The sequence below is a fragment of the Triplophysa dalaica genome, chromosome 9, assembly GCF_015846415.1.
Source record: "Triplophysa dalaica isolate WHDGS20190420 chromosome 9, ASM1584641v1, whole genome shotgun sequence".
In the NCBI taxonomy this organism is placed as follows: domain Eukaryota; kingdom Metazoa; phylum Chordata; class Actinopteri; order Cypriniformes; family Nemacheilidae; genus Triplophysa; species Triplophysa dalaica.
The window spans coordinates 21,297,736-21,323,097 of record NC_079550.1 but is presented as its reverse complement, the minus strand read 5'-3'; the positions used below and the strand labels follow the sequence as shown (position 1 = coordinate 21,323,097).

General features: G+C 38.0%; 2 protein-coding genes across 2 annotated transcripts; one reads left to right on the top strand and one right to left on the bottom strand.

Annotated features, from left to right (window-relative positions):
- Window positions 1-1,495: 1,495 nt before the first annotated feature.
- Window positions 1,496-8,142, bottom strand: LOC130428616 (E3 ubiquitin-protein ligase RNF186). The gene has a single exon (XM_056756792.1). The coding sequence runs from the start codon at window positions 5,697-5,699 to the stop codon at window positions 4,929-4,931; it is 771 nt and encodes a 256-aa protein (XP_056612770.1). The 5' UTR covers window positions 5,700-8,142; the 3' UTR covers window positions 1,496-4,928.
- Window positions 8,143-8,334: 192 nt separating this feature from the next.
- sgpp2 (sphingosine-1-phosphate phosphatase 2) lies at window positions 8,335-14,124 on the top strand. The gene is made up of 5 exons (XM_056756783.1): window positions 8,335-8,812; window positions 9,817-9,978; window positions 10,353-10,532; window positions 12,050-12,139; window positions 12,647-14,124. The coding sequence occupies exons 1-5, from the start codon at window positions 8,471-8,473 to the stop codon at window positions 13,190-13,192; spliced, it is 1,320 nt and encodes a 439-aa protein (XP_056612761.1). The 5' UTR covers window positions 8,335-8,470; the 3' UTR covers window positions 13,193-14,124.
- The last annotated feature ends 11,238 nt before the right edge of the window (window positions 14,125-25,362 follow it).

Genomic DNA, 25,362 nt, shown 5'->3' with positions numbered 1-25,362 from the left:
ACAATAAAATAAAGTATACTACTTATATATTTGTAGTCCATGCATCCAAAAAACAACAATAGAATTGAATAATATGCATATAGCCTATATAGTATCAAAGTCACATGCACCCACGAGAAAGAAAACTGTTTAAATGGACAACTGTTCACTTATAGGATTATATTGACCTATTAACTACCACAGTGCTCTAGTAACTATTCTCTCTCTCTCTCTCACACACACACACACACACACACACTGACTTCAATGACATGTGGCTCTTTTGTTGGTCTAAAAAGAAACTTCAAATGTTTTCTTTTTGCCTGCGCGCGGGGACAATGGCGCGCACGCGGGGGAAGCACGCGGGGGAAACGGGGGTCTTTCACGTGCAAAACACTTGATTATCCTCTCTTACTTAAAAAGTTAAATCAACGCCTTTAAAAGCCCGGATCCTTTCATACAGCCATGAGATGTTAACAATGCATCTGTGTGCGTGCGTGTGTTTAATAAACATATTTAAATAATTTTTAGTTCACATTTTGTAACCACTACGCATTGACTTGAATTCTTTATGTGGGGTTTTTAACAGCAAATGTTACATTTATTTTTCTATAGTGGGTGTCACACCCCTTTAAAGTGCAAATGTCAAGAATTGAAAGAATTGTATTCTTATTGTTGTAGAAAGTGTTGTTGAACATTTCCCTTATTATTATCATCAACAAAATCTCAATACATTTTTAAATCAAAGTTATGGATAAAATATATATATATTTGAGTATTGTTTCATCTTTGCGTTACTTTCTGTTGGATTCGTTAAGAGGCCCATTCAGCATTAAACTTCAAAAACAGACGCCGGTTGGTGAAAAGGTAAAGACTGATGCATGATGTATGTTTCGGCCTTTTTGAAGCACCAGATCTGCGTGTCGAATCCATTATAGAGAAGAGATCTGAACACACAAGGGGGCTTAATTAACTACACTGACAAAGGGTCAAATATCAATATTTTCCAAGCAAACAGTGTCAAACTGATTTGACTAAGATGTAGAAAAAAATATGTTTCAAAATATATACATTTGCAGGATGATAAGCAATCTGATTTCTCTCTTTCACACAAACACACACACACACACACACATATAATTGACCATTTACCTTCCAACAGTGCATGTTTTGTTTGTGTCATTTGTCTTGTGATGTGTCTTGTCTAGCCTGCAAAAGGTCACCATCCTTTTAACCTCAATTAGATTGGGTTCAGTTAGAGAAAACTTAAATCCCCCCGCAGACAACTTCAGAACAAAATCATCTGTCCCACATTCCACAAGCATCCCTCAACTCCAGGCTTCAGCTATCTTAGAGAACCTAGCAAAGTTATAAGGCATTAATGTCGTAAATGCTCTAGAAACAGCAAGGAACTGTGAAATTCAGTGTTATATTTAAAAAAAAAAAAACAGGTACATCACTGTTCTTCAGACTTCAACAATAATTCTTGTCAAAACTAATTTTTTTAAATAATTTATTAGCCAACCAAAAGGTGTGTTTTTATATGTAAACAGAACAATTTCAATGTGCAAATACAGTTGAAACAAGTTTCACAACAATTATTAAGCCATAATATTAAAAAGACACATTTTATAATTTCTAATCTAAACATATGACAGCAGAGTATAAGGGCTGTTTATAAAGCCCGTGACCCTTTAGTTACTAACAGGAGTGCATTAAGGGAAACATCTCATTCCAGACAGTCCCTGGGTCAATGCATGATCCAAACACTTACAGCTACAGTTTCATGAAAAAGGGAGAAGGTCACATAGAGCAGCATTGTAAATATGAATAATTTTTATGAGAACATTACAAGTGTATGTAGTATGTGTGTTATACCATTAGGACTGGATCATACCCTGTTCATTATAGTTTGGTCCTTATTGAGTTAATGTTTTGGGTTTACACCAATTCTCACTTTCTGAGAATCTAAACCAGAACAGAAGACAAGTACAAGGATTCAGACTGACCAGCGTTTTTTAGCTGGTGAACAACACAGCTATACTTGTTTACCACCATAAACCAGAATATTCATATTAAGGATCAAGCAGGGCAGTAAACCAAAGTCCTGGTATAGAATAATATCATGACATAGATGTTGTCTAATCTGGCAGGAGAAGCTGTAAAGCTGGTGACTACATAACACCGCTGCACTACACTAATTCCTGTACAAGTGCTGCTTTGTACCATTTATTTTCTTACCGACAACAGCATCAAACAGTCTACATTTTAGCACGTTCCCCGGCTGTCAAAATCACCATTGCATTAGTTCAAATACCCCTCACACACACACATTTTCAGTTTTTATACCTTCGTTACAAAAATGTAAGCAATAGCCCACAACACACAAATGATTGCACTACACAAGCACCACCAGCAGGGGGCCGACTTGAGTTGATCATCACATTTCCTTACAACAACAACAACAACAACAGCCTAAAATACTAAACGGTAAACCCATATAAAATCCCATCGATCATTTCTAATAAAATGTCTGTTTCCTCCATAAACAGACGAATAAATAAAAAGGAAAGGCACATAAGAGCTAATTTCAGAGAGCAGTTCACCCCAAAATGAAACTTCTGTCATTTAAAAACTTATTTGCCATGGAAAAGAGATTTTTTTTTTGAGTTTTTGAATGTCTCATTTTGGGTTTTTCAGATATGCGAGGGTTTCGGGTTGACTTAAGTAATGCAGAATTACATTTTTTAGGTGAAATGTTCCCTCAAGAGATACGGATCAAGTTTGGTTACCATTCCAGAGAATGACTTTTACACTACAAAGGGAAAAATAAAGGCTATCAAGTGTCTCAGCTATCATTGTAACAAAACTCCAAAACAGATAATCTGAATAGTATATATTTATTAATACTGCCAGATGGCTACTAAGAACGTGTGATTGCAAGTTAACCAGACACGTTTGGCTTCATGAATAAGTTTTGCACATTCGGGACAAATGACTAAAGGGAAACTTATGATTTCATAAGTGGGTCAGTAAACACTGGACAGTGCTAGACACTGACTTCCAAGTGTGAGTCTTTATCATTGATTTTTGCTGCTGCATCCCATCAGAACGAGGACACTGCAAAACTCGAACTGCTTCTAGGATATCACATTTCTCCTTGCTTCACCTCTGTGCATTTTTTTCTTAACAAATCTTTAACAGCGATCTGTTTCAGTAACTTCAGTATCTGTGGAGCTCTGCACCAACACTCGTTCTCATTCATGTGCACATGCACGAAAACCCAGATCTGTGTGAAGTTCCCAGCGCAATCAACTACAGATTAGACAATCCTTGATGATAAAAACAGCAAGTATGATTTAAGAAGCTCTCAAGCAAGGAAGGAAGGTCTCTAACATACCGAATTGGCTCCTACATCTACTCTGTATCATGCAGGTTTTTTTTTCTAAACTAGGTACCCAGGTAGACTGCTTCACAGGTTTGTGTCATACACAAATTCGATCAATGACTAAAAGATGAAGTGAGCACTAAGGTTAATGTATCGTGATGCAGTGCATGTCAAAGCACACAAAGACGACAGCAAAAAGAGATTGTCAGTTGGTTGTCAGATGACACGGTTTCACCGTGACAGATGCATAGGTGAATTGGAGAACAAGGAGGTGGTATAAAACACAATTTCATATTAAAGCTATTGCTCCATATGAAGAAAAGCGTCTCTCTGTCACAGGCTGAATGGCATATAATACAGCGAGAGGATATACCCATCGGGTGAGAGACCCATTCATCAGCCGTTATATGGCCGTTTGGAGATTATCAGCCTATTTTCTGCCTTTTTAAGTATATGGGTGTAAAATAATTATTTCCTTTCAGTTCAGGAATTTTGCATACTGCATGATATACAGTGGCAACCAAAAGTCGGAGACCTCGAAACAGATAAGTCAAGACATAAAACGTACAAAAATATTCATAATATGCACTACTTCTGGAATGTGAGCAAATATGTGAAATTGAGTAAAACGTTTCTGTAGTTTTGCTACAGGTTTGTAACTTACTGTAGATTTAATTTACAATTTTGTCTTAAACATAAACTTACATATTTATTTTATTTTATAAAATTTTACATTTTATCTTAGGTTATACCGTATTATGACGTTTCAAATATTTTTACTAAAAAACAAGACAAAAATGCTTAGGAAGAATGTATTTTTTTGCAGTGCTGCTGTGCTAGTATTTTCTTGCTCTTTTTGAATCTCAAAAGCCAAAGTGTTTTAATTATTAATTTAGTTTAACTCAAATTGAAAACAGTACTAATAGGAAAATAATTCAATCTACAGTAAGTTACTGGCAACCTGCTGCTCAACTACAGCTAAAAGTTAAGATTACCTTTCTTCAACTGATGCACGAAAGATGCTCTTTGAAACAATCTCAAAACATCATAAAAATGATAAATGCTTTAATTTAAATTAACACTTAGATGGTATTCATTTTCTGATTCATATGTGAAGAAAACTGCCTTATGGAATTACTAAAAATACTACAAAAAGGGTGCATCCGTGGTCTCAGATTTCTGGCTCCAACTGTATATCGCATCCTCACAAAATATTTGAACATATTTTGACGTGGACTTGTTAAGTTCACACAGGTTTCCAGCAGAGTAACATGGCTATATCCACTAACATTTGACAAATACTGTATTCTTAACATTTTACATGTTTCTTTTTTTATATATATATTTAAATTCGAACTAATATCAGTTCTGAAATGTTTTGCTTGAAAAGTGCTTCCTTTAAAACAAATGCTTGCTCACATTTTTTGAAAATTGGACTAAAGTGCACAAATACATTGTTTATCTGCATTGTGTGCGCGACCCTGCTGTCTAGACATCGGTTTTGTCATCAGCCATTGCAAAACTCAAACACACACGCACACATGAACAACAATAATTTCTGTCACGCGTTTCTCCTGTTCGCGTTGGCAGTGGCCGATGCGCGGCCGGTCTCGTGCTCCGGTCTGTATTTGAGCCAGCAGAGGAGCCACGTAACCACCACGGAGACCATGGCGAGGATGCTCGCGACAGACAAGCACAGAGGTCCCGCGGGCGAGGGCGGCCCGCCGTGGCTGTGCACGAATATCAGGCCCATGAACAAGAGCACGAGCATGGAAAGGAAAGAGAAGATGACGCACACGCATCCAGCGGTCAGCGCGACCCGCCTACAGTTGTGGCAACTCTCGTAGCGCGAGACGGAGTCTTGGGACAGCGTCGTCGCGGTGGACAGCGTCGTGGTCGACGGTGTCGCGTGTCCCGCCATGGACGCACCGGACGCGTCCTCTTCGCGTCTGAGCGCCACGAGCGCCGGATGCAGGGGAGGCGGGTGGGGCGGCAGCGCATCTTGAGGCAAAGGGTCCAAGTCGATATAGAGAGGGAAGTCCTCGGTGACCTTGGTGTTGTTGGGCAGGTTCTGTAACCGATAGTCTGGCACGGGCGTCCGGTGACGGCACACCGGGCAGCTGATACGCCACGGCCGCTCCTCGCGCAAGTGCAGCGCGTGCAGGCACTCCTCGCAAAACGTGTGCAGGCACTCCAAAATTTTCGGCGCCCTACGGTCGAGGTCGAAATAGTTGTAGCAGATTTTACACTCGTACTCCTCGTAGGGAAAGACCGCGGACGCCGGTGTTCCGGGCGGCTCTGGCCCGTTAGCTGCTACATCCGCCGCTGCCATGGCATCCCGCCTCACATCATCACCGACAACACAATGAGCGCGAGCCAGTCACCCACCTTTCTCTTTATCCTCTCGGTAAAAAACACGTGCTTCCGTTAAACCTGGTGCCTACGGGCATGTTTGTGTCAGGCCTTCAAAACGCGTTTCGGTCGGTCCATAAAGTAAATAATTAACCGATATCTTTGTCAGCCAAGGAGGTGATGTAATGACAATCGCGTGGACTGCTGCTGATGCAGCCGACCTCACAGAATCCCGGTTGCTTCCCAGATACGTTGACGGGGACGCGGGAATCACGCCGTGGCCGCGTCATCATCCTTGCACGGCACGATCAAAGCATCGCTAAATCAATGGGTCAGGCGCGCGTCCGGGTCAAACGACACGCGCCGTTCACAAATCTGCGGCGCGGCTGGAGGACGCAGTGAATGTGTAAGTCAGATTTAACTCTTCTTTTGCTGTCCAGATTTATTTATTCATTGGTCCTTCTTTAAAACATACCGGACTCTGTGTGGGTTAATGTTGGTCATTTAGTCATACAGCTCTTCTCGTCTGTTGTCTATTCTGAGTCAATACCTTTCGTTACCATGAAACTAATATCATAGAAACCTGATGACTTCAGGAAGGTGCTATTGTATTGTAAAGGTGCCTTTGAGTAGTCCACATTCCTCATAAACAATATAAATACTGTTTGGACTCAAATAATAGGCTTATTGACCTGGATTTCTATGACGTACATTTTTTACTTCCTATCACTCTATATGTAGCCTAGCTATTAAATGAAAATATGAAATGAAAATGCATCACACATTTGAAAGATGAAAATGTATTTAATTTATTTGAAATCAACAATAAACAATAACAAGTTACTTTGTAATATTTTATTTAAATATTAATGTTTTATATACGTATTAGTGTACATTTTATATATAGTGTCATATTATTATATGAATCATACCACTTTTCATTGGTTTCGTTTTTTGTAACATCCATTTACCAAAAGACTAAAATGACGTCATGCGACAGAAAAGGACAACACAACTGTCACTAGGCTACTACAAAATGCTTTTTAATTTGGTTTGCAGACACAAGATACCCTGCGATGGGTTGGCACTCCATCCAGGGTGTATCCTGCCTTGATGCCCGATGACTCCTGAGATAGGCGCAGGCTCCCCGTGACCCGAGGTTGTTCGGATAAGCGGTAGAAAATGGATGGATGGACACAAGATACATTATATAATTGTACAATGAACTAACTGGTGGCCTTAACATTTTAGACTTTAAAACGTTAAACAATACATTAAAAGTTTAGTAGATTGGGCAACTTCTTAGAAATCCTCTCCCTCCATATTTTCACTCAGTTTGGTAGCATACATTTCTTTCTTGTTTGTAACTATGGTATCAACAAAAAACAAGCACTTTTTCTTGGAAATTAATTAACAAACATCATTTTTTACCACAGGTATTTTACATGAAACAATAAGGACATTTTAAATAAACAAAAAACAGTTTTCTTTAGGAACTGGTTTCAGAATAATATTGTTCTGGGTAACCAGTTATTTGACAATTATGGTTATCTCTTATTAGATAGCCTACATTTTTGAAGCAACAGCCCTGTTCCACCTTGAGGATTTGCAAAAGTCTTTGGTGCGATCCCTGCAGGTGTTTGTATGCGATCTAAACAAAAGAGAAGACTCAACAACCCCCCACCTTTATACCCAAACACCCCTTTTGGGCAACATGTTTCCTTCTCATGGACATAATAATAATAAATCAATAAGAACTATATTCCAAAAGGACATTGTTTCACGTTAAATTGTGAATGATGTCAATTGGAAGAAAGTTTAGCTTTTGGCTAACTGTTATTTTGTTACAAACAAAGATAAATAGGTGACCCTTAAAAGTATTCACAGAATATTCCCGGTTAAGTGTTTTCTATTTTAAAAGTTGAAAAAAGATAGGCTATAGATGTTCAGTATGTACTGTAATTCCTGTAAAGAGGCCGCTGTTCATTTATTTTGGTGATGCGCTCTGGTTGCTGTTTTATGGCAAAATGTAGTTGACTTTCTGGTTGAAAATATTGATAGAAGATTCATTTTACAATGGAAACATGTATTGTTAGGTCTGTTTGTCAATTAGAAAGACAAACAAATCTATACCTATTTGATTAATTTTATTATTTTAAGTATTCAATATTCATAAATGAATATTTTCTTTGCTTTAACCATGCTTTTAGGAAGAAAAAGTGTACCATGTTAACTTAATCTTACCGTCCAAAAACCAGAAAGCTTGTCATATTCTGCAGGCAACTATTTTCATGGATTTATATAACTTTGCTTGTTCCCTAGTAAAATACGTTATAAAAAATATAGGTATATATGTTTTTATTATATTTTTATCTTTATATATGGTTACACTTAGTGTGGTTACAAAAATAATGTTATTCAATAAAAAAATGCAATTATTTATGAATTCTGTGATATTTTATGGTCATCTTCCTACACTCAGATCTACATAATTATATAACTAAATAAGCTTAATAAGGCATAGATTTTCTGAAATTAGTGAATCACTCCATATAGTATAATCTAGCTTTAAATAGTTTATTTGTTTTATTTACTAACACTTCTTTAAATTAAAACATATTCATTTTTCGAGTTAGCGTCAACCCGTATAACAGGAAAGACTCACCTGGGACAGTAATTTTCCGCAAACAGACCTCAGGTACACACAGCCAATCAAAACGAGCAAAAAATCATTACGTCAGCATTGACTGAATGAACGTGCATGTTCACGCTCTGTCACCTCCCGCTGGAAGCACACCTGTGCGCGTTGGCCGGGCAGGTGCAGAACAAGTCAAAGCTCGCGCGGCCATGTGGGGGGTCATCTCGTACCTGCAGAGTCCGGAGCTCGTGGCCGGTTTCCAGCGGTTATGCGGACTGGTCCCGGTTCCGACAGAGACGTGCTCGAGCCCGACTCGAAACGGATTCGTGGAGGCCAATGATGACTCAATGGAGACTCGTCGGCGCAAAGCGGAGCATGTGAACGGGAAGCCCGCCTCACATGACAGTAACTCCAACTATAAGATCGACACTTCACAATGTGACAACAAAACCAGAGTAAGTAATTAAGGTTTCATTTAAACGACTTGTCGGGTTTTTCCTAAAGCAAAGCAATTGAGTTTCTGCTTTTTACAACAGTAATACCAGATGACAGGAATTTCCCGTTCTTCGGGTTGGTGTACTTTTGGGAATCGTGTTTCAAAACCTAACCACAGCCTATAAAACTAGCTTTCCACATGAATGTTTGTATTGTCTGGGTTAATATTTACACTTACATATTATTTATAGGAGCTGTAAAATATTGTAATGTCTAGTTACAGATGAAAGTTGTCTTTATAGTATTGCAAAATCTTACTTTCATGTGTTTAATAGTAAATAGGTACACTGACTGGCCCCACTTAAATACATTAAAAGTGAATATATGTCATGAGGTTAGATAAAAATTAAGTTAAAGATAAGACAATCAAACAAAAAAGTTTGCTAGTTTTTGAACCATAAAACGTTTTATTTATAGCCTACTACACTAAATAGGTATTTGGACATGCTTTGTGTTGTCTATGGCTTAAAGTGTCAACACACTTGAAAAAGTGACTAGGTTACTATTTACAAGTCATATTAATTGAGGGTTCACACGGTCTTAATGTAAACCACCTAAACAAGAAAACAACATTCCTTATCAGCGCCAAGTCATGCCAATTATGAGGGCAGAGAAAGTACAACTAGTTCCGTCCATTATCAGATGGCTTAATACCTGCTCACTCATGCAAAAAATAGATCATCAGACCTTCTCAAACGCTGAATGTCATCTTGATTTCACACATAATAGACTAGAGTGATAGAAATACAAGCCACACAGAACTATAGGAGGAGAAAATCAGATTTTTTAAATGATGGATGATAGTTGAATTCGTGTCATAGTGAAAATAAGAGGCCTCTTTGCCCCAACAAGATCTCTTAATCTCTTAAACATTTGAACTGTACAAGGTTTAAACTAAGGCTTAATTGTAATTTAGAATTGAAGTAAATCATTTTATACAGCTTCGTCTATTTTCTGTGTACAGGAGCATCCTCTGCCTCATTATGAGGTGAAAAACAGGATTCTCTATTTCCTGTTTCTGTCGTCAGCCATGCTGGGGCATGAAGTGTTTTACATCACTTGTCTGCCCTGCATCCACTGGAACCTCGACACGTTTCTGTGTAGGCGCCTTGTCAATGTGTGGGCTGTGAGTATCTCTCTCTCTCACACACACACACACACACTATGCAAATTAATGTATACACATGCAAATGAAAACTAACATGTATGGGTCGTGTTTTAAAGTCTTCATACTGGGCTTCAATATGTAAAAAAAAAAAATTAGAACTACTGTAGAGTAAGAGTTATTGTAATTCATTGTAACGCTATTCTATTTTAATACATTTAGTGTAATATTCCTTTCTGAATTATTCTGTAAACTTATTACTGATATTTTTACTGTAACATAGTGTCAGTCGGTGTACCATGGTATTACCTTCTTTGCACTATTTTTGTTTTAGGGTACAACTCCAGCAAATTTTCCTCATTTAAAAAAAATCATTATTCTGTCCATGTCTGCAGGTTGTGATGTATATTGGTCAGGCCATGAAGGATATTTTAAAGCTCCCTCGGCCTCCAGCTCCCCCTGTGGTCAAACTGGAGACGCGCGTGGACGCTGAGTACGGGATGCCGTCCACGCATGCCATGGCGGCCACTGCCATCTTCTTTGAGCTCCTGCTCAGTGCTCAGGAAAGAGTGAAGGTGAGGTGCTTAACAAACTGAAGGGGGCGGGGGATCAGCGTCCATCAGTCACTGGAAGTCCCTCCCACACATCTGCTCTTTGGCTTTATAATGAACTCTCAGTTAATGATTGTCAATCAATGTCGGCTGTAGATGGATGCATTTGTCGATCAGTAAGTCCAGCTTGGATGTCATCAATGTTATCGATTAATAATAGACTATATAAAATATTTCAAAATATCTGCCAGCTTCCTTATAAACACCCCGTAAATACTTTTGTTTATTACCTCAGTGCCAGCTTACAGTTGGACTCTTCTCAGAAATATATTCCATTTTGTCATCGTAAACACAGACCTATACTAACAAATTTCCCTTTATTACAAGATGTTAAAATGATAAACATTATAGAAAATAATTTTTAATTTTAGCTGAAGTATCCCTTTAAGGGTGAACTGATTTGTAAGAGATCACAGTAGCTAAACGATTTGTTTGTAAAGGATCGCCCATCACCCTGTATATGTGATTTATGGAGAATTCAATTATACATGAGGTCAAGTGACCCGGAATCCTTTGAGCTTATTCAGGAAGCGTTCTTCATTAACTTCCTGTGAAAGACCTCCGGCTGATAGAGGCGGAGAGTGAGAGATGGACAGATGGAGGGAGGAGGAGATGGAGAGGACGAGATAGAAAAGAGGAGGCGTGGCCACTCATGAATGCGTAAAGATGCTTCCAATGTTGTCAGTGATTAACAGAGTCCCGAATTAACCCTGTGGGAAGAGAACACGTCAGGGAGGAGATGAGAGGATGTTGTTAGAGAAGCATCTATACGTCATGTGTGACAGACAGAGTGGATGGAGACTACAGTACAGATGGTTCCTCGTAGGGAGAGAGAGAAGATGGATGGGAGGGTGTTTTTTGATGAATGAATGAAACCCTGGAAGGAAGACGGTCATATAATTTTTTATCATAACTGTGATTTTAAAAACTAATAATTCTGTGGAACATTGAAGCAGTGTTTCTCCCCCAAAAAATGTCCTGGCGGTTTTTTAAGTCAAATCCCAAAAGGAATATGATGAAATAATAATATAATTTGATCATTTTGTTCTTGGACCTCAGGAACAGTTATACTCTTAAAATAAAGGTACTTAAAAGGTTTGTTACAGCGACACCATAGAAGAACCATTTTTGGTTCCACAAAGAACCATCTCTTTCTTACTTTTTTTATAATCTAAAGAACCTTTTTTTCAGACGTTAAAGGTTCTTTATGGAACTAAAAGTTCTATGGCATCAAAGAACCTTTGAAAGCACCTTTTTGAAAGAGTGAAGATAAAAAATATTTGAATTCACTGTATATTGCGAAGATAAAAGCATCAGATTCATAAATATAGCAAACCATACAACTATTTTCTTTCCGGAAAAGTTAATATTTGCAAAAACACATCTCAGTCTCGAGACATGAAACGGCAGAAGTGTTTAAATGATGTCAACATTTTGCTGTGAACTATTCTTTTTAAAGGTGTTTTTTCCTTTCACATTAGTTTCAGTTTGAAGTTGGATTGACTGTTGCCGCGGTTCTGTCTGCACTCGTGTGCTTGAGTCGTCTTTACACTGGCATGCACTCGGCTCTGGTAAGTCTACAGTATGTTTTTCGTGATTCTGTAGACAAGCTAGAATAAAAGAGGAAGGCTCTAAAAGCTACTTATAAAAATAAAACATTCACGCTCCTGTATAATGCATGCAGACTGGCTTATCTCCATAGATCTTCCCATAGATTGTTCCTTTAACACGGCATAGTTTTACTGATGTTTGCTTAGGCAAGGCACCTTCAGCATTAAACTTGTAATTCAACCTGTGCCATCTGTGTGGCTCTTAAAGATTGGACTTGAAATATTACCCTGGTAAGCAGTGCAATGAGTCCGAAAAATCACACTTTCATTGAAGGTGGTACTCTATATGTAGTTTATCATTTCTATCATGTTTTTCAATCAAAATCAAGGTTTATCTTATCGCAACAAAGATATAAATTCTTTACCGCATTTCTTATGAGGTAAATTAGTACATTTACATTTACATTTACATAGTACAAATGACAGGAATGTGAACTGAAGGACTCTCGGTATGTTCCCTCCTCTCAGGATGTGATTTGTGGAGCTCTTATTTCAGCCGGCATCATAGTCGTGTCGCACCCTTTCTGGGAAACATTCGACCGAGTGCAGCTCCACAACCCCATCTCCCCTGCAGTGGCGCTGATACTGCCACTTTTCCTGTGTTACAAATACCCCGAACTGGACCATTACAGCACCACTCGAGGAGACACCACCATTATTTTAGGATGCGCGGCTGGAAGTTCCGTCGGATACTGGGTGAATGAGAGATTGGGGCAGACCTTCGAACTAGTCGGGCCTTTTCCGGTCACTCTTTCACCTCTGACTCCTACAGCGTTGGGCCACGGTGTCGCACGTTTCCTGGTTGGGGTTGGGATGCTGGTGCTGACCCGGCAGGTGTTCCGCTGGGCGAGCCTGCGGGCGCTCTGTCTCGTGTACGGAGCATCTTTGAGTGATATTGATGCTCGCAGAAAGAAGGAGATCGAGGTGCCGTATAAATTCATCACGTACACGGCCATCGGCCTGGTGAATAGCATGCTGGTGAGTAGAGTGTTTGGAATGATGGGACTGCTGTGATTTCTGTGGAGTTTTACAGGAGATTCATGCACCGATGTGCCTTTTAAAGAGAATCCCTCCCCATCGGTCCTTGTCAAGGGATTCATTCGCTTTTGTCTGTTTTTACAACCTGTTAAGTAAAAAACTGCATTCCACCAAATCAAATTGAGATATTTAAGGTGTGTAGATGACTTGTTTCATGAGCACCCGCTGTGTGCCATCAGTGGAGTTGCAAACAGTCCCACCTTCATTTTTCTCCACCTCTATTTTGGGCTGATCAGAATGTTTATGTAGCACTAAAGGGTTTGTTTGGCTTACGGAGGATTTATAGTTGTTTCTGTGTAAATAAAGCTGGGATATGAGAAAGTAATACCGTTTACTTTGGAACTCAGTTCAGGGCAACAGATTAATGATGTTTCAAAAATGCCATGTGAACATATAACCTTTAAAGTGGTAGTACGGCCAAATATAATTTTTTTCACCCCCATGTCATTCCAAACCTATATGACTTGCGTTCCTCTGCAGAACAAAAAGAAGATATTTTGAAGAACGTCGGTGACCAAACACTGGTCCCATAAGCTTCCATTGTATGAACGCAAAACCACTCAGGCTCAGAATATCTTCTTTTGTGTCCCACACATGAAAGAGTCATACAGGTTTTTATTTACATGGGAGTAAATGAATGACAGATTTTTTTAAATGAGAGTGTACTGTCCCTTTAATGTGTAATCCATCTGATCCCATTATTAGAACGGCCTATCCCCATCTCAAATGCTATGACTACCTTCTCTGTTAATATTACACCATGTTTTTTATCATGCAGATATTAAAATAATTATTTATTACAACTACAAAAAAACATTTTGTTCTACGAGGTTCGTGTACAACATACATATACATTTGTTTGTGAGCCATTTCTGCTGCTGTATAAGGAATAAACCAGGTCAAATGAACTCCTCTCCTATTTTTCCTTGTCCATCTGTTTGTTTTAAAGTGTTGGTTTAGAGTTTGCTCTGTGGTTAAATGGTACCTTATGACTCCACAGTATCTACAAACATTACAAAACCACAAACACGCCTCTCTTGTAGCTACAAAGCCTCACACATCAGCCTGAGCTCCAGTGAATCCACAGACCATCCTTAACCAAACACCTTTACAGGCAGACCATAAAAACCTCAGATAAACACACACCAAAAACAACCACTGCGTGTCATATGGTTAAACAAATACTACAACTCAGATTTTACAACGTTAGTATTCATTCAAACTATGATAAAACACACTCAAGTATAGAAATGGTGTAGTGGCATTTCAGCTTCTTTAAAGGGATAGTTAACCCAAAAATTGTAATCCTGTTATCATTTACTCGCATGACTTCCTTTCTTCAGAACCCAAAAGAAGATACTTGTTGATAACCGAACAGCGGTGGCACACATTGACCTCTATCGTATGGACACAAAACCAATACAAGTGAATGGCTGTCGTCGCTGTTCGGCCAACTACATTTCCCTAATTATTTTCTTTTGTTGTTCTGCGGAAGATGATGACTAAATGATGACAGAATTTTCTTTTTTGGGTGGACTGTCACTTTAAAGTAAGGAAGTACATCATGGGATTCCTTGTATAATACACTTGAAGCATCTATGTACGCTGGAAACCTGCTTCTTTCACTAGCTGATCCATTTAGTGTTACGCTTTAATATGGTGAGTTTATTTTTGTCTGGAAAAAAATGTAAGGAATTCAAGCACATGAGAAACACAATCAGTCTGTTTGAGATGTTGTCTCTGATGGAATTTAGTTTGTGTCAGCCCTGACCTGTCAAATAACCTGTTAAACCAGTGACTTTCTCACACATTGTGTCATGTTTAACCGATAACAAAGGTCCTTGTCGTAGTAGTCTAATATACTCACATACACTGGTTACTTGTCATTTATTTGATCACTTCTTCAAGACCGCACATGTGAGTCACACACAGACAGCTGAAGCTGTTGAACTTGCTAACACACCTCGACGTCATATTCAACCTTTAAACCCGCTTCCGTTTTGAACAGACATAAACCACTCCTGAAACCGCACCTTCATTTCAGCCATAAGAAGAATTATTACTGAAGACAATAGGGCTGTGCGATATACCGGTTCATACCGAATACGGACCACGCACCTCAGTTAGCAATTGCAACTAACCTTATATTAAATATACTCACGAACAAACATTTTCAAAAAACTATCGTGTTCCCCTCATACCTGCTCGATATAAGCATATAATATGATGTGTTTTTAGTTGGAACTGTTTCTCTATATGCTATGATGAGAAACAAGGGTCAGTAGCTATAAGGAGGACTGACAGCATGGTCCGATTGCTTTCCTCTCACATATCTAATTTGAGCATTTGTTTTATGATTAAAAAATATGATTTCAGGAAATCATGAATTCATTGTGACTATGTAAAGCACAAAAGACATCACATGCATGTTTAAATGGTACAATCGTTGCTATCTTGCTTTAAACTGTTAATTTCTGGGTGGATGCTACCAACTCTTGAAGTTGAGAGCACCAGTGCTTCTAAGGAGCCCTGGGCCTCATTTATCAAAAGTGCGATGAAAAGGTTCAATATTTTGTTTAGCAGATGAAAATTAGAATGTGTGTAAGTACCAAAAAAATCTGTATTTATCAAACCTGCGCACGCACTTTTCTTGCACATGAGTAAGCATTTATTGTTGATAGTCCCATATGTGCGCATGTACCGTGCTCGTTCACGGTCGTTAGCATTCAAAACGTCCCCAATTTACCATATATGGTGACAACACCTCCCTTTTATAAATCACGTGAGTGTATACTATGCGGTCATTAAACACATCACCGCAGTCTTTTGACTTGTTCGACGTAATGCATCAAGTCGAACAAGCCTTTTGTAAACAAATTCTTTGCGCAATGCATGGTTTCCTCAATTTGGGTTTTATTATATATTTTTTAATTATTTATAGTAGATTTATTTTCCATAACCTAAATTAAACTACTCGGAAAAAGAAACAATATTTCCAGTCATTTTTGGTGGAATAGGTTACATTTTATTCTGATTGGGTTATGCGATGTAGTCATAGAAAAGCAATATGATGTTACACATTTTTATTTATATAATTTATTAAAATGATTAATGTGCAAACCTCTTTTTAATCTTTTTCAATTAGTTTCAATGTTTTTTTTTCAAATATTAATGTTTTCATATATTGTTCTGTTAAGTGTGTCTTTACATTGTGCTTTCAATAAAAAAAGGCTTACCAAATTATCCAGCAAAGCGAGATCAGCCAAGACACTAACTACATTTCAAATTAGATAAGATTAAATTAGATTCAATTTTATTGTCATTACACATATACAAGTACAGTGTAACGAAATGTAGTTTAGGTCTAACCAGAAGTGCAATTAGCAAGTGCAGGATATACAGTATTAATAAATACAGAATACAATATTAGGAAAATACTATACAGTGGGCATGTACTATGAAAAAAAAACTTTACAGAAGGAATGTACTATGAAAATATGACAGTCGGTATGTACTATGAACAATACATACAGAAGGCTATATACTGTGAACATTAATGTACAAGTGGTTGTGAACAGATAACAATTTAGACTATACAATAGTGCAAGTAAGTAAAGTGTGCATTAATTATAGACATTAGCTTTTAAAGTTGCAGTGCAATAGATGAGTCAATGCGGTTATTAAAGATACAGTGCAGTAGATGAGTAGATGCAGTTAACAGAGTTACAGTGCAGTAGATGAGTTAGTGCAGTTATTAAAGTTACAGTGCAGTAGATGAGTTAGTGCAGTTATTGAAGTTATAGTGCAATAGATGAGTAGATGCAGTCAATAGAGTTATAGTGCAATAGATAAGTTAGTGCGGTTATTGAAGTTACAGTGCAGTAGATGAGTTAGTGCAGTTATTGAAGTTATAGTGCAATAGATGAGTAGATGCAGTCAATAGAGTTATAGTGCAATAGATAAGTTAGTGCAGTTATTGAAGTTACAGTGCAGTAGATGAGTTAGTGCAGTTATTGAAGTTATAGTGCAGTAGGTGAGTAGATGCAGTTAATAGGGTTACAGTGGGGCAGATAAGTTAGTGCAGTTATTGAGGTTAAAGTGCAGTAGGTGAGTAGATGCAGTTAATAGAGTTACAGTAGAGTAGATGAGTTAGTGCAGTTATTGAAGTTATAGTGCAATAGAGGAGTAGATGCAGTTAATATAGTTATAGTGCAATAGATAAGTTAGAGCAGTTATTGAAGTTATAGTGCAGTAGATGAGTTAATGCAGTTATTGAAGTTATAGTGCAGTAGATGAGTATATGCAGTTAATAGAGTTATAGTGCAATAGATAAGTTAGTGCAGTTATTGAAGTTACAGTGCAGTAGATGAGTATATGCAGTTAATAGAGTTATAGTGCAATAGATAAGTTAGTGCAGTTATTGAAGTAACAGTGCAGTAGATGAGTAGATGCAGTTAATAGAGTTATAGTGCAATAGATAAGTTAGTGCAGTTATTGAAGTTACAGTGCAGTAGATGAGTTAGTGCAGTTATTGAAGTTATAGTGCAGTAGGTGAGTAGATGCAGTTAATAGGGTTACAGTGGGGCAGATAAGTTAGTGCAGTTATTGAAGTTATAGTGCTGTAGATGAGTAGATGCAGTTAATAGAGTTACAGTGGGGTAGGTAAGTTAGTGCAGTTATTGAAGTTACAGTGCAGTAGATGAGTTAATGCAGTTATTGAAGTTATAGTGCAGTAGATGAGTTAGTGCAGTTATTGAAGTTAAAGTGCAGTAGATAAGTAGATGCATTTAATAGAGTTACAGTGGGGTAGATAAGTTAGTGCAGTTATTGAAGTTATAGTGCAGTAGATGAGTAAATGCAGTTATTGAAGTTATAGTGCAATAGATGAGTTAGTGCAGTTATTGAAGTTATAGTTCAGTAGATGAGTAGATGCAGTTAATAGAGTTACAGTGGGGTAGATAAGTTAGTGCAGTTATTGAAGTTACAGTGCAGTAGATGATTAGATGCAGTTAATAGAGTTACAGTAGAGTAGATGAGTTAGTGCAGTTATTGAAGTTATAGTGCAATAGAGGAGTAGATGCAGTTAATATAGTTATAGTGCAATAGATAAGTTAGTGCAGTTATTGAAGTTATAGTGAAATAGAGGAGTAGATGCAGTTAATAGAGTTACAGTGGGCTAGATAAGTTAGTGCAGTTATTTAAGTTATAGTGCAGTAGGTGAGTAGATGCAGTTAATAGAGTTACAGTGCAGTAGATGAGTAGGTGCAGTTATTGAAGTTACAATGCAGTAGATGAGTAGATGCAGTTAATAGAGTTACAGTGGGGTAGATAAGTTAGTGCAGTTATTGAAGTTACAGTGCAGTAGATGAGTAGATGCAGTTAATAGAGTTACAGTGGGGAAGATAAATTAGTGCAGTTATTGAAGTTATAGTGCAGTAGATGAGTAGATGCAGTTAATATAGTTACATTGGGGTAGATAAGTTAGTGCAGTTATTGAAGTTATAGTGCAGTAGATGAGTAGATGCAGTTAATAGTGTTGCAGTGGAGTAGATGAGTTAGTGCAGTTATTGTAGATACAGTGCAGTAGATGAGTAGATGCAGTTAATAGAGTTGCAGTGGAGTAGATGAGTTAGTGCAGTTTTTGAAGTTATAGTGCAGTAGATGAGTAGATGCAGTTAATAGAGTTATAGTGCAATAGATAAGTTAGTGCAGTTATTGAAGTTATAGTGCAATAGAGGAGTAGATGCAGTTAATAGAGTTATATTGCAGTGGATAAGTTAGTGCAGTTATTGAAGTTATAGTGAAATAGAGGAGTAGATGCAGTTAATAGAGTTACAGTGGGGTAGATAAGTTAGTGCAGTTATTGAAGTTATAGTGCAATAGATGAGTAGATGCAGTCAATAGAGTTATAGTGCAATAGATAAGTTAGTGCAGTTATTGAAGTTACAGTGCAGTAGATGAGTTAGTGCAGTTATTGAAGTTATAGTGCAGTAGGTGAGTAGATGCAGTTAATAGGGTTACAGTGGGGCAGATAAGTTAGTGCAGTTATTGAGGTTAAAGTGCAGTAGGTGAGTAGATGCAGTTAATAGAGTTACAGTAGAGTAGATGAGTTAGTGCAGTTATTGAAGTTATAGTGCAATAGAGGAGTAGATGCAGTTAATATAGTTATAGTGCAATAGATAAGTTAGAGCAGTTATTGAAGTTATAGTGCAGTAGATGAGTTAATGCAGTTATTGAAGTTATAGTGCAGTAGATGAGTATATGCAGTTAATAGAGTTATAGTGCAATAGATAAGTTAGTGCAGTTATTGAAGTTACAGTGCAGTAGATGAGTATATGCAGTTAATAGAGTTATAGTGCAATAGATAAGTTAGTGCAGTTATTGAAGTAACAGTGCAGTAGATGAGTAGATGCAGTTAATAGAGTTATAGTGCAATAGATAAGTTAGTGCAGTTATTGAAGTTACAGTGCAGTAGATGAGTTAGTGCAGTTATTGAAGTTATAGTGCAGTAGGTGAGTAGATGCAGTTAATAGGGTTACAGTGGGGCAGATAAGTTAGTGCAGTTATTGAAGTTATAGTGCTGTAGATGAGTAGATGCAGTTAATAGAGTTACAGTGGGGTAGGTAAGTTAGTGCAGTTATTGAAGTTATAGTGCAGTAGGTGAGTAGATGCAGTTAATAGAGTTACAGTGCAGTAGAAGAATAGGTGCAGTTATTGATGTTATAGTGCAGTAGATAAGTAGATGCAGTTAATAGAGTTACAGTGGGGTAGGTAAGTTAGTGCAGTTATTGAAGTTATAGTGCAGTAGGTGAGTAGATGCAGTTAATAGAGTTACAGTGCAGTAGAAGAATAGGTGCAGTTATTGATGTTATAGTGCAGTAGATAAGTAGATGCAGTTAATAGAGTTACAGTGGGGTAGATAAGTTAGTGCAGTTATTGAAGTTACAGTGCAGTAGATGAGTTAATGCAGTTATTGAAGTTATAGTGCAGTAGATGAGTTAGTGCAGTTATTGAAGTTAAAGTGCAGTAGATAAGTAGATGCATTTAATAGAGTTACAGTGGGGTAGATAAGTTAGTGCAGTTATTGAAGTTATAGTGCAGTAGATGAGTAAATGCAGTTATTGAAGTTATAGTGCAATAGATGAGTTAGTGCAGTTATTGAAGTTATAGTTCAGTAGATAAGTAGATGCATTTAATAGAGTTACAGTGGGGTAGATAAGTTAGTGCAGTTATTGAAGTTATAGTGCAATAGATGAGTTAGTGCAGTTATTGAAGTTATAGTTCAGTAGATGAGTAGATGCAGTTAATAGAGTTACAGTGGGGTAGATAAGTTAGTGCAGTTATTGAAGTTATAGTGCAGTAGATGAGTAGATGCAGTTAATATAGTTATAGTGCAATAGATGAGTTAGTGCAGTTATTGAAGTTATAGTTCAGTAGATGAGTAGATGCAGTTAATAGAGTTACAGTGGGGTAGATAAGTTAGTGCAGTTATTGAAGTTACAGTGCAGTAGATGATTAGATGCAGTTAATAGAGTTACAGTAGAGTAGATGAGTTAGTGCAGTTATTGAAGTTATAGTGCAATAGAGGAGTAGATGCAGTTAATATAGTTATAGTGCAATAGATAAGTTAGTGCAGTTATTTAAGTTATAGTGAAATAGAGGAGTAGATGCAGTTAATAGAGTTACAGTGGGCTAGATAAGTTAGTGCAGTTATTTAAGTTATAGTGCAGTAGGTGAGTAGATGCAGTTAATAGAGTTACAGTGCAGTAGATGAGTAGGTGCAGTTATTGAAGTTACAATGCAGTAGATGAGTAGATGCAGTTAATAGAGTTACAGTGGGGTAGATAAGTTAGTGCAGTTATTGAAGTTACAGTGCAGTAGATGAGTAGATGCAGTTAATAGAGTTACAGTGGGGAAGATAAATTAGTGCAGTTATTGAAGTTATAGTGCTGTAGATGAGTAGATGCAGTTAATATAGTTACATTGGGGTAGATAAGTTAGTGCAGTTATTGAAGTTATAGTGCAGTAGATGAGTAGATGCAGTTAATAGTGTTGCAGTGGAGTAGATGAGTTAGTGCAGTTATTGAAGATACAGTGCAGTAGATGAGTAGATGCAGTTAATAGAGTTGCAGTGGAGTAGATGAGTTAGTGCAGTTTTTGAAGTTATAGTGCAGTAGATGAGTAGATGCAGTTAATAGAGTTATAGTGCAATAGATAAGTTAGTGCAGTTATTGAAGTTATAGTGCAATAGAGGAGTAGATGCAGTTAATAGAGTTATATTGCAGTGGATAAGTTAGTGCAGTTATTGAAGTTATAGTGAAATAGAGGAGTAGATGCAGTTAATAGAGTTACAGTGGGGTAGGTAAGTTAGTGCAGTTATTGAAATTATAGTGCAGTAGGTGAGTAGATGCAGTTAATAGAGTTACAGTGCAGTAGATGAGTAGGTGCAGTTATTGAAGTTATAGTGCAGTAGATGAGTAGATGCAGTTAATAGAGTTACAGTGGGGTAGATAAGTTAGTGCAGTTATTGAAGTTACAGTGCATCAGATGAGTTAATGCAGTTGAAAGTAGTGCATTAGTGCAAATGAGCATTCAGTATAATATTCCTGGTGTGCAAGTGAGCAGTATAGAGTGAAAATGATCCTATGTGTGTGTAAACAGTCCGGTGGAGCAGATAACATGAAGTACTGGTGTGTACAGTTCAGTCATGCATGCAGCCCTGTAGTGCAATGTAAACAATATAATAGCATTATTGAAATTAAAGTTATGAGGGGTAGTGGAATCAGTGGGGAGCAGAGTTCAATAATGAAACAGCTCTGGGAAAAAAGCTGTTTCTTAGTCTGCTGATTCTTGTCCGGAGGCACCCGAAGTGCCCACCGGAAGGCAGGAGAGTAAACAGTCTATGAGCGGGGTGAGAGGAGTCCTTGAGAATGCTGCGAGCTCGACGCAGACAGCGTTTCTTCTGGATGTCCTCAATGGAAGAGAGTGTAGTCCCTGTGATGCGCTGGGCTGTTTTCACCACCCGCTGCAGTGCCTTGCTCTCAGCAACAGAACAGGTCCCGTACCAGACTGTGACACAGTTGGTTAGGATGCTCTCTATCGTGCAGCGATAGAAGTTCACCAGAATAGTTGAAGATAGTTGGTTCTGCCTGGTGAGCCTTCTTGACCAGGCATGAGGTGTTGGTGGTCCAGGACAGGTCCTCCGAAATATGGGTCCCAAGCAGTGGCGGTTCTACATTGAATCACTCCCCGGGCGAGATCCGCTCTGGGTGCCCCCCCATCTACTCCCACCCATCCGAGAGAAAAAAAGCCATGTTTTACCATAACTATATAAGTGTAAGACGAACCTTATATTTCTCAATTGCACAAATCCTTCAACAGAACATTTTAAAAACACAATTCTGCACAAATCAGTATAAGTTATCAGAACTTAAATATACTCTATGTACATAAATGTTGCAACATATGTACATGATGTACATATGTATCATGATGTAACACGACCAGAGAACAACAACATTAAAATATTAAGAATAATATACAAATAAAATATAGAAAAAATATTCTAAATAGCACAAATCCTTCATCACACAAAAGCAAATCTAATTATTACACTATTGCACTAAGAACAGAAAACACAAACTAAAACCTGACCTTTCTGGCCTTCCTTAATGCAAAATCATCAATAATGTCATCATACCAAATCTGCCCCCTATTGAGTTATTGATACTGATGATAGGAAGGCCAGTGAGCTGTTCTTGAGACATGGTTGACCTCAGGTATGACTTGATCAACTTTTGAAAAGCTCCTCTCTGCTTGAGCCACAGTGACTGGCAGAGTAAGTGTAATCCTGAGAGCAGTCCAAAAGTTGGGGTAGATCTCTGATAGATCCTTATCATGCATAAAAGTGATAAAATTCAAGGAGGCTGATGGTTTTTGATGGCTGACCAGTGACAGAGGATTCTCCAAAATACTTTAGAAGTGCCCATGAATTTGCAATTGAAATTGACATCAAAAGACAGTAGGCTACAGTATAACTCTTATGAATTGCAAATTTAAATAAACATGCCCTTACATGCCAAATGTCTGTCATGACTCATTAGACGCTTTATTAATCTAATCTAAGGGAGGAACAATTAGCTCCTTGGTTACTGCCTCAAATTATATTCTTTGTCACGCAACAGAGTTATAGCAAATGTTTGCCTTTGAACACATCCAGACATATGTTAATTTCGTTGGCTAATTACAGGGCCCAACATTAACCCCAATGATGGAAATAAATAATAACTTTACTTGTAACAGTTTTGTTGCAAAGCACAATCTTATGGTGAAATTAGATCTCGTGTTTGTTGAGTTAAGACCGAATTATTGTTGTATAAGCATCATAGCAAGAAGGCTAACAAACGTAAGAGTTAACGTTACCACCCATTAACATTAGCCCTTCATTGATGATGGATAACGTCACCGTAATCATACAGAGAGAACGTAGTTACATACCTTTATCTTTTGCTCCTTTCTCCGCTTCTACTTTGATTTTTTCTTATATTGGGCACCTGACGGCTTAAACCTTTTTCTCTCCATCGCTTTCATGTTTATCTGGCACTCGACAATCAAGACTAAACCACTTCACCTCCACATAATCGTTTTGGATTAACTTTTTTTATTAGCCATTTCACACACAATGCAGAAAAAAAACGTGGAAAAATAGGCCTGTGCTTTAAAATTATGAATGAAATGTGCGTTATTTAGAAGAAAGTCAAGGTGTGACTGATTTTAGCCCACTAAATGGGCCCCCCTCCTTGTCCGCTCCATTTGGGAGAGGTGAACTGTCCATCAGGGGATCAGCCCCTCCCCTTTACAGTTTTCACACAGCTTCTGCGCTTCTCAGCAAGCAGGGGCGGCGATTTGCCAATTCCCCACACAGACAGTTATATTATACATAATAGAAACCTGCTTTGCGGCGCGGATTATTTTTCTTTTTCAAGTGCTTGTGCCGCCCCCCACGTGTCGTGAAAATTTGGCGCCCCGGGCGGCTGCCCGGTTCGCCCGTGCCTAAAACCGCCACTGGTCCCAAGGTACTTAAAACTGGAAACACGTTCAACTGATTTCCTGTTGATAAAGGAGGTCCCTGGTCTCTATTTATTTGCTTGAATATTATGTATAAAAGTTACCTTTGCCCGCTATTCACTTGTTAAAGAATTCTAAACTTTGCAGTTAGAAAGGGGATACTGTTACCATGACAGTATAAAAGGGCATTTTAGGTCAATCAACAGCACTATTTCATCTCTCAATCAGCCTCAACAAACTGCATCAGGACACTTTCTTTTCTTTTATGGGCAAGTATGATAATGAGGCTTATTAAACAGTTCATCATGAATCCTTTTCACAAAGATGTCTTAGAATGAAGATTGATGACTGATGGTCTGGTTCAGGCTGTTGATCTGCTGAATTTCAAATGCTGCCAACTTCAACCTCTACCAATGCTAAACTGTATGTGTGCATATGTATGTTATATTAGTATGTGTCTTATCTATAGTCAATAAAGTCTTGTTTCACATTGTCTGTTGTTCATGCTCATAATCCGTAAGCACTGTTCTCTATGGAATCATCACAACAGAATTCTATATTGTTTCTAAGTGAGGAGACTGGTGGACACATTCTCACTCTAGGTCCAATATCTGCAGAATCACAGATCATGTTGCATATTGTGTATTATATTTTTTCAGATTTTTTTCTAATTCATGAATATTCTTTTGACAGAAGTTTCCACTTTTTGGTTTTCTTTAATGTCTACACATACATCAGAATCACCAACTGTCCACTTCTTATGTCATTATGTCTTATTATCAGGAACACCATACTAATACTGTGTTTGACCCCCTTTCGCCTTCATAACTGCCTTAATTCTACGTGGCATTGATTCAACAAGGAGCTGAAAGCATTCTTTAGAAATGTTGGCCCATATTGATAGGATAGCATATTGCAGTTGATGGAGATTTGTGGGATGCACAAAGCTCCCGTTCCACCACATCCCAAAGAGATCTGGTGACTGTGGGGGCCATTTTAGTACAGTGAACTCATTGTCATGTTCAAGAAACCAATTTGAAATGATTGGAGCTTTGTGACATGGTGCATTATCTGCTGGA

Excerpts from the sequence above, each read along its gene's own strand:
- LOC130428616 (XM_056756792.1), bottom strand. The coding sequence starts at position 5,699 with ATGGCAGCGGCGGATGTAGCAGCTAACGGGCCAGAGCCGCCCGGAACA.
- sgpp2 (XM_056756783.1), top strand. The coding sequence starts at position 8,471 with ATGAACGTGCATGTTCACGCTCTGTCACCTCCCGCTGGAAGCACACCT. Across the intron at positions 9,979-10,352 it reads GCCTTGTCAATGTGTGGGCT|GTTGTGATGTATATTGGTCA; the intron begins GTGAGTATCTCT and ends CCATGTCTGCAG. Across the intron at positions 12,140-12,646 it reads CTGGCATGCACTCGGCTCTG|GATGTGATTTGTGGAGCTCT; the intron begins GTAAGTCTACAG and ends CCCTCCTCTCAG.